This window comes from Gavialis gangeticus, unplaced genomic scaffold (genome assembly GCF_001723915.1).
Source record: "Gavialis gangeticus isolate Ggan-Ray unplaced genomic scaffold, GavGan_comp1, whole genome shotgun sequence".
In the NCBI taxonomy this organism is placed as follows: Eukaryota; Metazoa; Chordata; order Crocodylia; family Gavialidae; genus Gavialis; species Gavialis gangeticus.
Window position 1 is genome coordinate 100,654,589 of NW_017729024.1, and position 14,356 is coordinate 100,668,944.

Below are 14,356 nucleotides of genomic sequence, written 5' to 3' on the forward strand. Positions count from 1 at the left end.
TGGCTTTCCTGGTTTGCTCCCTGCAGGACTGAACCAGTGCAGAATGTTCCTCCTTGGAGGTGAATCCCATCCTCCATCCTTTGTAGGCCTTTGTGTTTAGCCTCAGGAGGTCTGCTAGATCTCTGGAGAGCCAGAGGGGCTGCTGTGCCCTCTTGCTGCCTTTCCTCTGAAATGGAATAGAATTAGTTTGTGCATTGAGGATCGCTCCCTTGAGGAGCAACCACTCTTCCTGAATTCCCCTCCCCCTGCGGTTGTGGTCCGTTAGGGCCTCACTGACAAGCTTTCTGAGCTTGTCAAAGTTGGCTTTCCTGAAGTCAAGGACTTCAGTGTTTCTGACTGGCTTGCCAGCTTTGTGGTGGATGGTGAAGGTGATCAGATCGTGGTTGCTGTCACCCAGCTTCCCATCGATCACTAGGCCACCAATTAGGTCATCCCCAGTAGCCAGTACCAGGTTGAGCAGCATGTCCAGGGTAGTGCTGCATAATCCTCCTTGTGGCATTTCCTGACTTCCATCCCTTATGAACTTCTTTTTTCAGATTCAGGAGGTCCATGCGTTCCCTATTGAGCCAAGGACATCTCCCAGCCCTTTTGCTACCTTTCCTATGAGCTGGATGGACTTCCCTTGTACTTTTAGGATCGTGTTCTTAAGAAGAGACCACTCATCATGGACTCCCCTTCCTGTCATCATGATCTCTCAGGGCCTCAACAACCAACCACTTGAGCTTGTGAAAGTCAGCTTTCCTAAAGTCTAGGATTTCTGCATTGCTGACTGATTTGCTAGCTCTGCGATGGATAAAGTGATCCACTCATGATCACTGTCATGTAGCTTCCCTTCGATCCTCAGGTCACTCACTAAATCATCCCCTTTGGCCAGAACCAGATCCATCAGCGCCTTGCCTCTTTTTGGCCTGTAGACTTCTTGAGTCAGAGCTCATCAATGTAAGTGAGGAAGTTTCACAATTGATCAGATTTGGTTGAATGCTCTTCCCATGAGATGTCAGGATGGTTGAACTCTCCCATGATGACCATGCACCAAGAGCATGCAACCTCTTCCAGTTCCCTAGAGAATTTGTGGTCAAGCTCTTCCTCCCGGGTTAGGTGGTCTCTAATAGACTCCTACAATTATATTCCCTTCACCGTGTTCTCCCTGTTTTGTAACTCAGAAGGTCTTGAGTCTACCTCTTTGGGTGCCAATCTCTGCTTGTACGGAAGTGTACTGCTCCTTCAGATAGAGAGCTACACCCCTGCCCTTCCTTGCAATACAGCCCCTTCTGTACAAGGTATAGTCGTCCATATGTGTGGTCCAGCCACAGGTGAAGTTCCACCAGGTCTCCATTATTCCTATGAGATCATATCTATTTTCACTTAGCAGAAAGGCCAGTTCCTCCTGTTTGTTCCTCATGCTCCTGGCATTTGTGTAGAGGCAGCTAAGCCTGCCATTGGAAACTTTGGGCTTCCTTATGTTCTTACAGGAGTCCCATTCTTGGGCTAGGGTTGGAGTAAGTTCCTTTGTGTTACCTGACCTGCTGATTCTGTGGTTGTCACTTCCTGGGCTTGCACTGGTGATTGTCCGCCCATTCCCTGTTGATCTTAGTTTAGGGTGGTCCTGCTTTGATGGTTAGACCAACTTTTGACAAAGACTGTTAGACTTGAGGAAGGGTTTTTTGTGCCTGAAATATTATCTGTAGGGGTACAGAAGGAAGCTGAACAATTTCATGGGAAGATCATGAAGCCAGCTGACCGTCATTCTTGAGGGCTTATTATGGTCACCCCCCATGCCTCTGATTGGCTAAGAGGCCCTGGTGCCCTGATTGATGAAGCGGGCCATCTACCATATGTCCCCACTCCTCACCACTGATTGGTGGATAGAGGTTGGGCCACATGAGTGGCAGCCCTCTCTGCCAATCAGTTGTGAGGGTGATGGGGGGGGGAAGCCATTTTGCCTGCTGGCCTTCATGCCAACAGCCTCCTTTCACCCTTCCCCCGGGAATGCTGTATGGCTGGGAGAACTGCTGGCTCTAACTGCATTTCATTTTTAGTAAGGTGTTTTTCTCCCATAGATTTCATGGAGACAACTCAATTTCATGATTTCCATGAAATCCATGCAGTCATCATTTGAATAGGTCCCTAGTTATCTGACATGCCTCCAAATGTAGAATTGCATATTCCCTGCACTATCATAGCTGCAACAACATTACAACACTACTATGTGAATTAGCTCAAAAGAGATCTGAATTTAATTCAAACGCTGAATAACTAGAGATCTGCCTGTCATTCATTATTGGACCGGTAATAACACTTAAATATTGATCTTTTCTCAATACTGCCATTATTTCTATTTTCCATATTATTTAATGGTTGGTCTAGAAGTCTTTATTTCTAGTCACAGGGCCATAGAGACAAGTAAAACTAAGAATCATCCAAATCATTGTAATCCTCAGAACCATTCCATTCTAATTTGAGTGTTTGTCTGGGACTGAACCAGACCTTCATTTTCTGAAACAGCTCACTATTTCTCTAGAATTTCCATTCTAGTGAGACTAAATGGAGAAATTGAGTGAAGACAATATTTAAGAAGACTCCAAATCTTTAGAACATATGATTTCTGTCAGTCCTGCTCATTATTAACAGTTTGCTCGCTAGATTTCCACATACATCAAGTATGATGTGACATTTGACATGATTCTTAAGAGATCTGGAGTCAAAAGGGGAAAAAAAAAACTAGGCAAGAAGGACTGAAATGGGAGAGCATCAGTGGAAATTTCCTTTTGTGACTGTTCTTATTGACATGGTAACAAAATGTTTGTGTGGTGAGTAAGCATGAGCAACTGAGGATTCTGATGCAATTCCAGGCTTAAACCACTCATTATTTTGCAGCAAAAAAGCTCACTTCATATTTTGCTATATATCTGCTACTGCTTAGTCCTGACAAATGCTTGAGGTGAACTTTGAGCCCAAATCTATTCTGAGGAATTTCATATTTGTTTACAATGGGCTCAAGATAAAAGAAAATTTGCAATCTCTCAGAACAGGCTAGGGTGATTTTCTGCACTTACCAAGGTCCAATAACATGCACTACTAAGCAGGGCCCCAAAAAGTTATCTACCACTATTCACTCACTTTTCTCATTTACTCCAAGTAACTGCTATTACAATACTCCTCTCTTCTCTTTAAGCATGCCTAAATTTGCAGATGCTTACTGTGCAGTAACTTGCTGTACTCATGAGTAGATTTGCTACTGGTATTTTCTTCACAAATATTGTCTTTACTCTTTTTCCATTTGCTACTTGTAGCAATTTTTACTCATAATTAGTTACTGCACAGTAATGCACACATAGATACTGACTAGGAGCAAAATTGCTCCTGGTTAGCCCCACCACTAGAGGCCACCCCCAGCTCCACCATTCAAGGCTTGGAGAACTTTCAGCCCCAGGGCTGGTGTGCCTCTTTGCTTGCCCCAGCCCCTGGCCCTTTAATAGCTTGCAAGGATGTTGGGGTCCTGGGCCACTTCCAGTCAACCATGGGCCACTGTGTATCCCTGCAGAAGCCTACCCAAGCCCCGGCACTGATCCCTGGCCAGACCTGCACCATCATGATGTGCTGGGTGCTGCAGGCACCTACTAGGCATGGCAGCACCCTGGGACCCCTACACCCAGCTTCTGGCCACCAGATCCCACTCCAGCTAGTCCCAGACCACCTGAAGCAGCCTGTCTGGACCCTGCCATTGGTGCCCAGAACACCATCACTGCATGCCTGCCTGTCTGTGATATGCCCCTGTGTTAGGTACTGCAGGCACCAGCACAAGGACTGTCATGCAGAGACCCAGTGAGCCATCAAAGGAGCCAAACTAGCATCCTCTCCAATGCCATATGCTGTCTTGTTGGGCACCAGCCCATTCCAGGGGGAGACTGTGACCTCATTGTGTTGTGGGATGAGGTGGAGGACTTCACCCAGTTTGTGCAGAACAGGCTCTCCAACATGCATATTTATGAAGGGCTATCAGGCCACTGGGCATAACTGGTCAACATGACAGTGCTGCATAAAGGTCAAGGCCTTGTGGACACAGTGGGTCACAGTCACCACCCACAACCACCAGTCAGGAGCTATCCACAAGTCCATGCTCTTTATGCATCAGCTGGGTGACATCCTCATGCCTCAAGACCCTGGCCTGAACCATGCCATTTACTTGAGCATGGGCAGTCTATCTGAACCTCCACTACAGCCTGGCACCTATGGTGATGCATCACCGCTGGAGGGCCCTTCAGCCTGCCCCATCTTTGGGGAGAAGGAGGGATATGGCATCTCTGAAAAGTAGGGGGAAGAGGAGATGGGTTTTGTTGTTAGGGAGGAAGGGGGATGTGGGGGTCTTTTTCTGTGTAGGGGAATAAACTGCTTTTCTAAGAAATGTCCATCATGACTGTGGTGCTGGGGATGCATGGTGGAGCAGGGGTCTTAATGGCTGTCCAGGTGGGCTACAGCAGGGGATGCAGGAGGATGTGATCAGCCAGCACCTATTGCACCCTGGCCTCCATTGGCAGGTGTGCAGCTCACCTGGGTTCCTGGTGGGAGGGGCCTGCCTCTGTGGCTGCCACTGAAGCTGGTGCTCCTGGTGCCAGGCATCCTCCTCCTGCTGCACCTTCTCCACATAGGCCTCATGAAACAGCTCTCCTTGGGCCTTGCAGATATTATGCAACATTCAGGCTACAGCAAAGACCCAGGGGATGTTGGCCTTGGTGAGCTTGAAAGAGGTGATGAAGGTGCACCAGTGTCCATTGAGGTGGCCGAAGGTGAACTCTACCAGGGCATGGTTCCAGCCCAGGTACCAGTTGAATTGGACCTGGTGGGGGTTCAGCTGGCAAATGTAAGACCACATGAGCCAGGGGAGAAGTGGGTAGGTGGGGTTAGAAGAGATGAGACCACCACCATACCCAGCTGGAGGTCCAGCATGCCTGGCATGAATTCCCCACTCTTAACAAGGGCTGAAAGGGAAGAGTTGCAGAAGAAGTGGCTGTCATGGGCTCTGCCCACCCCACCAGCACTCACATTCATGAAAGTGCTGCAGTGGTTGACAGAGGCCTGGAGCACGATAGAGTAGAAGCCCCTCTGGCTGTAGTAGTGGTGGTTGCTACAGGGCAGGCAGGTGATGGGGATGTAAGTCCCATTCAGGGCCCTGATACACTGGGGGAAGCTCAGGACATGGAACACAATATTACTGCCAGGGGTTCATGCATGTGGAGCACAGTGTGCCCCAGCACATCCTGGAGGGTGCTGCACACCTCCAGGATGGCCTCCCTGGTGGTTGCCTTGCCCACAACAAAGAGGTGGCCAACATGGCGGAGGCTAGCAGGTATGGCCATCTTGGGCAGGGCAATGGCCAGTGGGGTGTCCATGGGCAGGGGCCACCATGTGGTAGTGTCTTGCTACTCCAGGTGTGGACAGAGTTGCATGAGGCAGTCCTGGAAAGTGGCCTGGGTCATGTGGAGCAACTTGAGCCACTGCTTATTGTTCCAGGTGGCCTGGATGATGTGCAGCCACCAGACCTGGCTGGTCAGGTGGGCCCAGAGGCAGCAGGGCTGGAGGCCCAGAAGGGCATGGACAGCCCTGGTGGTGGCATCCAGGAGCACATTTCTGGCATCCCTACCAGGGTTCAGGCTGCAGCAGCATGGTGGCAGGGGGTCTGGGATGCCATGGGGAGGACACTCAATGCCCCAGTGTTCACTAATGGTTAGCACTGGATCCCTAATAGCCCCTAGTCACCCAAAGACAAGATGTTAGGGAGCCCTGTGAGGAGCCTGCCTTGGAAAACTCACCCTACTGACCTTCAATCAGCTGACTGTCAGTAGGGAAGCATTGTCCCATAGGAGTAACCCTCCCAGAGTTCCAGAAGAGTTGCTGTCAAAGGGGCAGGTACCTCCTCCTGTACTCCTTTAGGTTGACCTGGAAGTGGGCGTGTGGATTCTCCTGTGGCAGTGAGCCTACCAATCAGCTGACGGATGGGGAAAGCATTTTCCTGCAGCTGGAAGCTTCCCAGGATTCCCACTCTGTGCACTTCTCCAAGCTGCCACAAGCTATCCTCTTATAGAGAGAACTGAGAGGGTTCCCACCATGGGGAATGCCCCTCCCCACCACCACCTATCCCACCAATCAGCTGACTAGCAGGACAGATGATCATTCTCATAGGTCTGTAACCAACAGCCAACTGCCTATTGACAGCCTGCCTCCTCCCACAGCATGGGGAGAACAGGCTGCCAATCAACAGGTAATGGTGATCCAAGGGGCATCCCTCTAGTACCCTCTGCCTATAGAGCTCATTTGGGTAGAAATTCTTAGTGCTAAAACTGAACACCTATCCATAGCCTTAGATTTGCTCTCCAGTTGCACATTTGAAAAAAAAATAGTGTGGAAAAAAATGTTTACCCCAAATGCAATGGAAACAAAGTTGTAAAAGTAAAAAAACTAAAGGTGCATAAGGGATGTCAAAACATTTTAATACTGTTATTTTAATTATAGCAATAATTCTAATTAGCATTAATACTCCTCACTTAACCCCTGGCGTCAGGTCATTTGAACCCAAGGAGGAGTTGATTCATATCACTGCAGTACAAAGGAAGACCCAGAGGTACAGGTCCTAGAACAGAAATTTACCACTTTGGAGTGAATCAGTCCTATAATTTCAATAAATATTATAAACAATCTTTTTCAAAACCAAGGACATTGGTCTTCCTACTTGCTTGAGTGTGGTTATTTATGTGTAAGCATTTGTGTAAGATCAAACTCTCCCTGTACCAGATCTTTAATTAGTATTCACGAGAATACACATTACTCTCATTTGGTAGTGCATCTAGATTTGCAGCCAGTTAATAGGGCACTGAGTTGATTATTTCCTTTTGCCTCTTTCACAGATTGTAAAAGACATGCAGCAAATGAAAATCAGACACATGAATATAATCAATGAGTTGGACTGCATAAGAAAAGAAAAGCAGGTAATTCTCATGTAAGATTAGCATAAATATACAGTTATACTGCTAATTGTGTTTACTATCTATGAGCACCAAGGGCCAAATTCTGTCTCATTTACATATAAACTAGCTAACTTCCCTGGTACACTGAAGCCTGTGGTTAATTCTTATCATCACTGATTGCATTCCTTGATTTGCCATATTTACTTTCTTTGTTCTTATTTGACTGTTAAGTGTAGTGAACACTCAGCATATTTCTAACCTTAGTTGTCAGTAATTTTCTTGCTTTAGGGCCTTGTTACACGTTAAACTGTGAACACAAATGTTGATCAGTGTTAGCACTAGCTGGAGTTTGGAGCACTCACACATTCAGGCCAGCAAAGGCTGGGAGGACTGAAATATAAAGATCCCTACTCTCTCTCCATTTGGGATTGCCTCCAGTCCCCGGGGCTCCCTTAGTCACTGTTCCTACCCTCAGGTCTCCCACCTGTCCTGTTTAGTTGTGGCTGCCAACACTGGCTGTCCCAGGGGAGTAGGCAAAGTTAACCTGCCTGTCTAGCTACTGCTATTGCTGCTGGACTGATGCTCTTCTCTGGGCTGACCCATTCCAGAGAACAACAGCAGTGACAGCCCCCGTAGGCAGGTTAACCCTTCCCTGTCTGCTCCCCCACAAGAGATAGCACAGGCAGCCACAAGTTAGCAGGGGGGGCAGGGCTGGGGGGGGGGGCAGTGAGCAGGCATCTGAGGTGCTAGAGAGGCTGCAGGGGTGTGGGGGGGGCAATCTGGATCAGTTGGGGAGAGTGGGGTCTAGTTAGGTGTTAATGTGTGGACAATCCATGTGTTAAGAATACTAGAAGCTGCCAAAATTACTCTGTAACAAGGCCCTCAGACTTTCCCTGTAGCTGGCAGCTCCCTCTAGTGGCTGACTTCATGGATAAAACAACAAGGGTTTTGTTTGGTAATACCTTCTGTTGGACAAACTATATGGCTGGAATAGATGTCAGGCATTTTTTTGTGTGTGCCTAAAGTGCCCTTCCTCATGTCTGGAAAGAAACAGATACAATTTAAATCAAATGTCAGATGTAATAATGGTTTCTGTTGAAGTTCATATATAAAAGAAAAGAGTCACTTCAAAGAGTGGACAAGGGCTATAAACTAAAGGCAAAGGCAAGTTATCAGAAGTAGCCTCAAAGCAAGAGACTACCAGTTAACAAAAGTAGCATTGAAGCAAAAGAAGAAGACCATGAATGGAGAATGTACTAATACATGGGAACTTGGGCAACAGTGACCATGAGGTGACTCAGTTCAGGATCCTGAGGAAAGGAAGGATGGACAGCAGCAGAGTAAGGACCCTGGACTTTAGTAAAACAGACTCTGATTCACTCAGATAAGTAATGGGCAGGATTCCCAGGGAGGCCAGTCTGAGGGAGAGAGGAGTTCAGGACTGCTGGTTATGCTTTAAAGAAACTTTACTGAGGGTATAGGAACAAACCACCCCAGTCCACAGAAGAATTAGAAAGTATGGCAGAAGTGCAGCTCTGCTTAGGAGAGAACTCTTTAGTGAGCTAAAACACAAAAAGGAAGCTTACAAGAAATAGAAACTTAGACAAACAACTGGGGAAGAGAATAAGCATATTGCTTAGGCATTCGAAAATGAAATCAAGGTCAAAGTGCAATTGGAGTTGCAGCTAACAAGGAATGTAAAAGGTAACAAGAAGGGTTTCTGCAAGTATGTCAGCAACAAGAGGAAGGTTAGGGAAAGTGTGATTCCTTTACTGAATGGGGGAGGCAACCTAGTGACAGATCCCAGACTACTGCATCTGGCAGCACTGTTTGGGAAAGAGGTGAATAGCCAACTGTGGTGAAAGGACAGGTTAAGGACTATTTAGAAAAGCTGAATGTGTACAATTTCATGGGGCCAGATGCACTGGCCATTATCTTTGAAAAATTCTGGCAATTGGGAGAGGTCCTGGATGACTGGAAAAGAGAAAATACAGTGCTGATCTTTAAGAAAGACAAGAAGGGAACTACAGACCTGTCATCCTTATTGCAGTCCCTAGAAAACTCACCCACAAATTCTGAAGGAATCTATTTCTAAGCACTTGGAGGATAAGAAAGTGATTAGGAACAGTCAGCATCGATTCACCAAAGGCAAGTCATGCCTGACCAACTTGATTGCCTTGATCTGTGGATACAGGAAGACCAGCAGATGTGGTATACCTTGATTTTAGCAAGGCTTTTGATATGGTCTCCTACAAGCAAGCTAAGGAAGCATGGGCTGGATGATTGGACTGCAAGGTGCATAGAATGCTGCCTGGAGCATTGGGTTCAGAGGGTACTAGTCAATGGCTCAATGTCTAGTCTCGTCTGAGAGGGAGAGGAATTCAGGAGATCTATACTCTATAGAAGCCTTACTGAGAGTGCAGGAACAAACCATCTTGATGTACAGAAAGACTAGCAAGTATGGCAGAAAACCAGCTTGGCTTAACAGGAGACTCTTCAATAAGCTAAATCACAAAAAGGAAGCTTTTAAGAAATGGAAACTTGAACAAACAACAAGGGAGAAGTATGTAAGTATTGCTTGGACATGCAGGGATGAAGTCAGGAAGGCCAAAGTGCAATTGGAGTTGCAGCTAGTAAGGGACATGAAGGGTTTCTAAAAGTATGTCATCAACAAGAAGATTAAGGGAAGTGTGGGTCTTTTACTGAACTGTGAAGGCAACCTGGTGACAGAGGATGCGGGAAAGGCTGAAGTACTCAATGTATTTTTCACCTCAGTCTTCATTTCTAAACAATACTTATCAAAAGACTTACTGAAAATCTCCAGTGAAAGAGATCCCACAGCCTCACTAGAAAGTCTGCTATCATGTCACCTCCCAATTGTCTTTTCTATCTTTCCTAATATGGTTTGCCTTCCAAGCCTTTTATAATTTTTGCAGCCTGCCCCTGTACTCTCTTTAATTTCTCCACACTCTTTAAAACATGTGGAGCCCAAAACTATATACAGTACTCTAGATGAGAGCTAACCTAGATGGGCAAAGAGGCACCATTACCTCTTGCATCTTGCACCTAATGATGCAGCTCAAAACTGCATTAGCACTTTTGCAACTGCATCATACTACAGATTCATACTGAGTCTGTGATCCACTGAGACTCCTAGATCCCTTTCCATAGTACTGCTTGTCAGCCACTTGTCATCCATTTTGCATTTGTGCTCTTAGTTATTATTCATGTGTCCTAGTATCTTGCATTTGTCAGCATTGAACTTCATCAAGATCCATTTGAATTGTGCTCCTGTCCTCCAGTGTGTTTGCACTCCTTCCTAGTTTCATGCCATATGCACATTTACTGAGGAAGCTCTCTATTCTAACATCTAAATCATTAATAATTTTGAACAGAACAATGAACAGCACTAGGCCCAGGACGAGACCCCTATGGGACTCCTCTAGAAACCTCTTGACATTCAAACAGGGATCTATTTGTAATTACTCTTTGCTTGTAGCTATTGATTCAGTTGTCTATCCACCTTATAGTAGTTTTGTCTAGCTCACAGTTCTCCAGTTTGGTTATGAAAGGGTCGCACTGGACTTTGTTAAAAGCTTAGTGAAGTTCAGATACGTTATGAGCATATCTACATGAGACACTTACTGTGCAGTAGCCTAATAGCACTGTGGAGTAGTGTACTGGTCAAAACTTGTATTAATACGGTACTGAGCAGTGCTATTAGGCTACTGCACAGTAAACATAAAAAAACCTTGTGCACTGGTGCTATTGTGCAGTAGCACAAGTTACTGAACATTGAATCTGTACTTAGTTAACCAAGTACTAAACTTAATGTGCGGTAACTAGGATGCATTAATGAATATGTAGACACGCCCTATATCTATTGAATTCCCTCCATCAACTGAGATACTTACTTTGTTGAAGAAGGAGAGAAAATATGTTTGGCATAGTATGTTCTTGACAGATCCAGACTGGCTAATCATGAATGGCCTATCATTGAATCAGAAAATTAGGGTTGGAAGAGACCTCAGCAGGTCATCTGGTCCAACCCCCTGCTCAAAGCAGGACAATATCCAGCTAGAACATTCTAGTCAGGTCTTTGTCAAGCCAGGCCTTAAAAACCTCCAAGGATAGAGATTCCACCAACTCTCTAGGTAATCTGCTCCAACGCTTCACTACCCTCCAAGTGAGAAAGTTTTTTCCTAATATCCAACCTAAACTTCCCTTGCTGCAACTTGAAACCGTTGCTCTTTGTTCTGTCATGTGCCACCACTGATAACAAGTGGTGCTCTTTCCTCCTACAGATGCTTGCAAATGGATTTCCTTATCATATGTTCCATCAAGTACTAGGGTATGAAGTTGGGCCTACCACTTTATACTTCCTTAGGTGCTTTTTTTTATTTTTATTTTTTTGCCTTTTTGAAGAGAATCACTATTTCAGCCTTTTTCCAGTCCTCTGACAGCTTACCCATCTCCCATGACTTGCTAAATCTTATTGCCAAGGGCTCTGAGATCCCCTACTGCCAGTTCCTTCAGTACTGTGGGATGATGTTCATCAGACACTGCTGACTTGAATTCATTCAAACTGATTCAGAGTGTCTCTTTCATTATCTCACCCCCCAACTTGTCCTGTTCATTACCTAAAAATCCTTATTAACTGTCTGGTTGCACTCATTCTTTTTGTGAAGACTGAAGAAAAGTAGTTGTTGAGATGCTTCACCTTCTTTGCATCTTCTGTTACAAGTGCTCCTTGATTATTTAATAGTGGACCCACAATTTCCTTGGTCTTTCCTTTCAGGAAAACATATTTAAAAACCTCTTCTTGTCTTCAACTTCCTCTTTCAGATGTAGCTCAGTTTTTACTTTTACCTCCCTGTTTTTGTTCCTGAAATTTCTTGCGATTTCCTTGGTGGCTTGCCCATCCTTTCATTGTCTATGTGTTTTCCTCTTGAGGCATTCTAGAAGCTCATTGTGCAGCCACATTGGTCTTTTACCGTTCTTTTTATGCTTCTATCATGTTGGAATAGCTTCTTCTGGAGTTTCCAGTGCTGTACCCTTTAGAAGTGTCCAGCCCTCCTTGGCTCTTTATCCTTCAGGCTTTCCTCCAACGGCACCTTACCATGGCAAGTTGTTCACCTCTTATTCTTGTTACCTGCTTCTTCACTGTTCTGCCTCTAACACCTTGTATGCTGTCTCCAGTCCAGGGAGAAAAAAGCAGCTCATTCCTAGGTGGATGTCACAATTCACATGCAAACACACTTTATTCTATCCCAACAAACAAAAATTTTGGCACCTACACAACATATTCAAAAGACTTTGTAAACAGTAAAAAGAAAATGAATTAAAGATATGAAGATTGCAAATCTAGACTTATGAAGGTTCATTGTGTGTAGTAGTATACAATGGCTTTTCTCCTGGATAGGGAACAGAACCTTACCCTGATACTCAAATTACCACACCTGCACAAACTTTACAATATCTGTGCAAATACAGCCCCACACCTCATTGGTTTTGACAGACAGACCTGAACATGGCGACAAAGAGACAAAGAGCCTATTGCTTTCATTCATTACATCAGCTTCAGAGCAGTAAACTTGCCCTGATTTTAATGTCATTTCTATTCCTTTACACTACTATGATCATCCAAATCATGCCAAGAGATCCTAAAGCCATGGGACATATTTTTAGCATTATAATTATTATTTGTACATACTCTAATCTGAATATTTTATTATTCTTTTTATGTGAAACTGGGTGCAGGCTAAGATACAGTAATATCCTGTAACTCTTGTCTTTGATTTAATTTCTCTCTTGAGTTTCCTAATCAAACTCTATGTATTTAAGATAACTTGATCTTAAGTTGCTCTTACAAGGAAGCAATCCATTCTTAAAACAAATATACTTCTGAACTGATCAGCAAGTGGGAGAAGGGTTGTGGAAGGATAGAGAGAAAGAGAGAGAAAGGAGTTGGGGGAGAGAGAGAAAGAAACAGAAACTACCTAACCAGGAGTGTTTGCTCCACAAGTTTGCTACACAAAGTCTTACAGGAATGAAGAAAATCTTACTGGGGACAAAGAGGGGTAAGAATAGAGTACCAAGATTTTTATATGAAACTTTTTCTTCTCTCTTAGCTTTCCTGATTTCAATTACTCTTTGTATAGGAACAGGCTGTAATTGTTCTGAAGAATCATTACAGTGGCAAAATAAAGACCCTGAGAGCCCAATTGGAAGCCTACCAAGAGCTCGTAGACAAGAGGAATGGGGACTGGCAAGATATGATTAAGGTAACAGAACTAAAGAATTTAGCCTGGAGATAAAAATTACAGACTTCCTCATCTGGGAGTTTCTGTGAAATGCATACAGCGTCTTAGGCCCCTTGTACACATTACATAGGGTTATCATACATGTTTTCCCGGACATGTCCTCTTTTTAGATCCTCCAATCCAGGTCAGGGTGGTTTTTTAAAATGCAATCAAATGTCCAGGATTTTGTTCTGCTCCTGGCTTGCAAGGAGCTTCTTGGGGCTGGGGACAGGGCAGTTGGAGGCAGGACACACACACACATGTCGTTGGAATGTAACCAGGAAGGAGGTGGGACCAGCCTGGCAGGTGGATGTAGGTAAGTCTGTGGGGGGCGAGGGTTGTGTGTGTGTGTGTGTGTGTGTGTATGAGTGGTTGCGGGGGGAGGTCCAGGGCTGCAGCAGGACAGGGAAGGAGTATGCCCTGGACACATGCCCCTTCAGTGGGGGAACATGTGGGGGGAAAGGGGTGAGGGCGGAGCAGCAGGGAGATATGTGGCTGGCCCAGTGGCATCAGGGCCAGTGCCTGTGCTCACAGGGGCAGGGTTGGGGGGAGCAGGGAGCTGCAGTTCAGGTGAGGGTCACTGGCAGGACTAGAGGGGCTGTGGCTTCTCAGTGAGGGGCATTAGGTGGGGCAGGGGGCTTTGGCTTGGGAGTGAGGGCAACAGAATGAGCAGGGTCAGGGCACTGACATATCACTCCCATCCCCCCCAGTCCTATGCCCCTCTCCCCCCACATGACAGGTGTCCTCCTTTTTGGAACTGGAAATATGGTAACCCTACATTACATATGTTACATGAGTGGCTGATGAATTCCACAATAAATTTAGACTGGCCATAAGTGCAAAATAATTATCACATGTTTAATCACACAATAAATGTAGATGAGCCATGTGCAAAGTAATTATCACACAATAAAATTACTATCTAGGTATAAAAAGATTTCATAGTTTTCATAGACATTAGGGCTGGAAGGGACCTCGGAAGATCATCGAGTCCAGCCCCCGCCCAAAGATCAGAAAGTCAGCTGGGGTCATAGGATCCCAGCAAGATAAGCATCCAATTTGCCCTTGAAGGTGTTCAGTGTAGGTGCTTGA

The 14,356-nt window shown here is 45.4% G+C and overlaps 1 protein-coding gene across 1 annotated transcript in view; it reads left to right on the forward strand.

The window, feature by feature from the left end:
* Positions 1–14,356, forward strand: part of LOC109297588 (centrosome-associated protein CEP250-like) — a 91,651-nt gene that overhangs the window by 33,850 nt on the left and 43,445 nt on the right. Inside the window, exons 6-7 of the mRNA XM_019517457.1 lie at positions 6,903–6,983; positions 13,124–13,246. Of these exons, the coding sequence (XP_019373002.1) occupies positions 6,903–6,983; positions 13,124–13,246 (204 nt within the window). The remainder of the gene's footprint in view (positions 1–6,902; positions 6,984–13,123; positions 13,247–14,356) is intronic.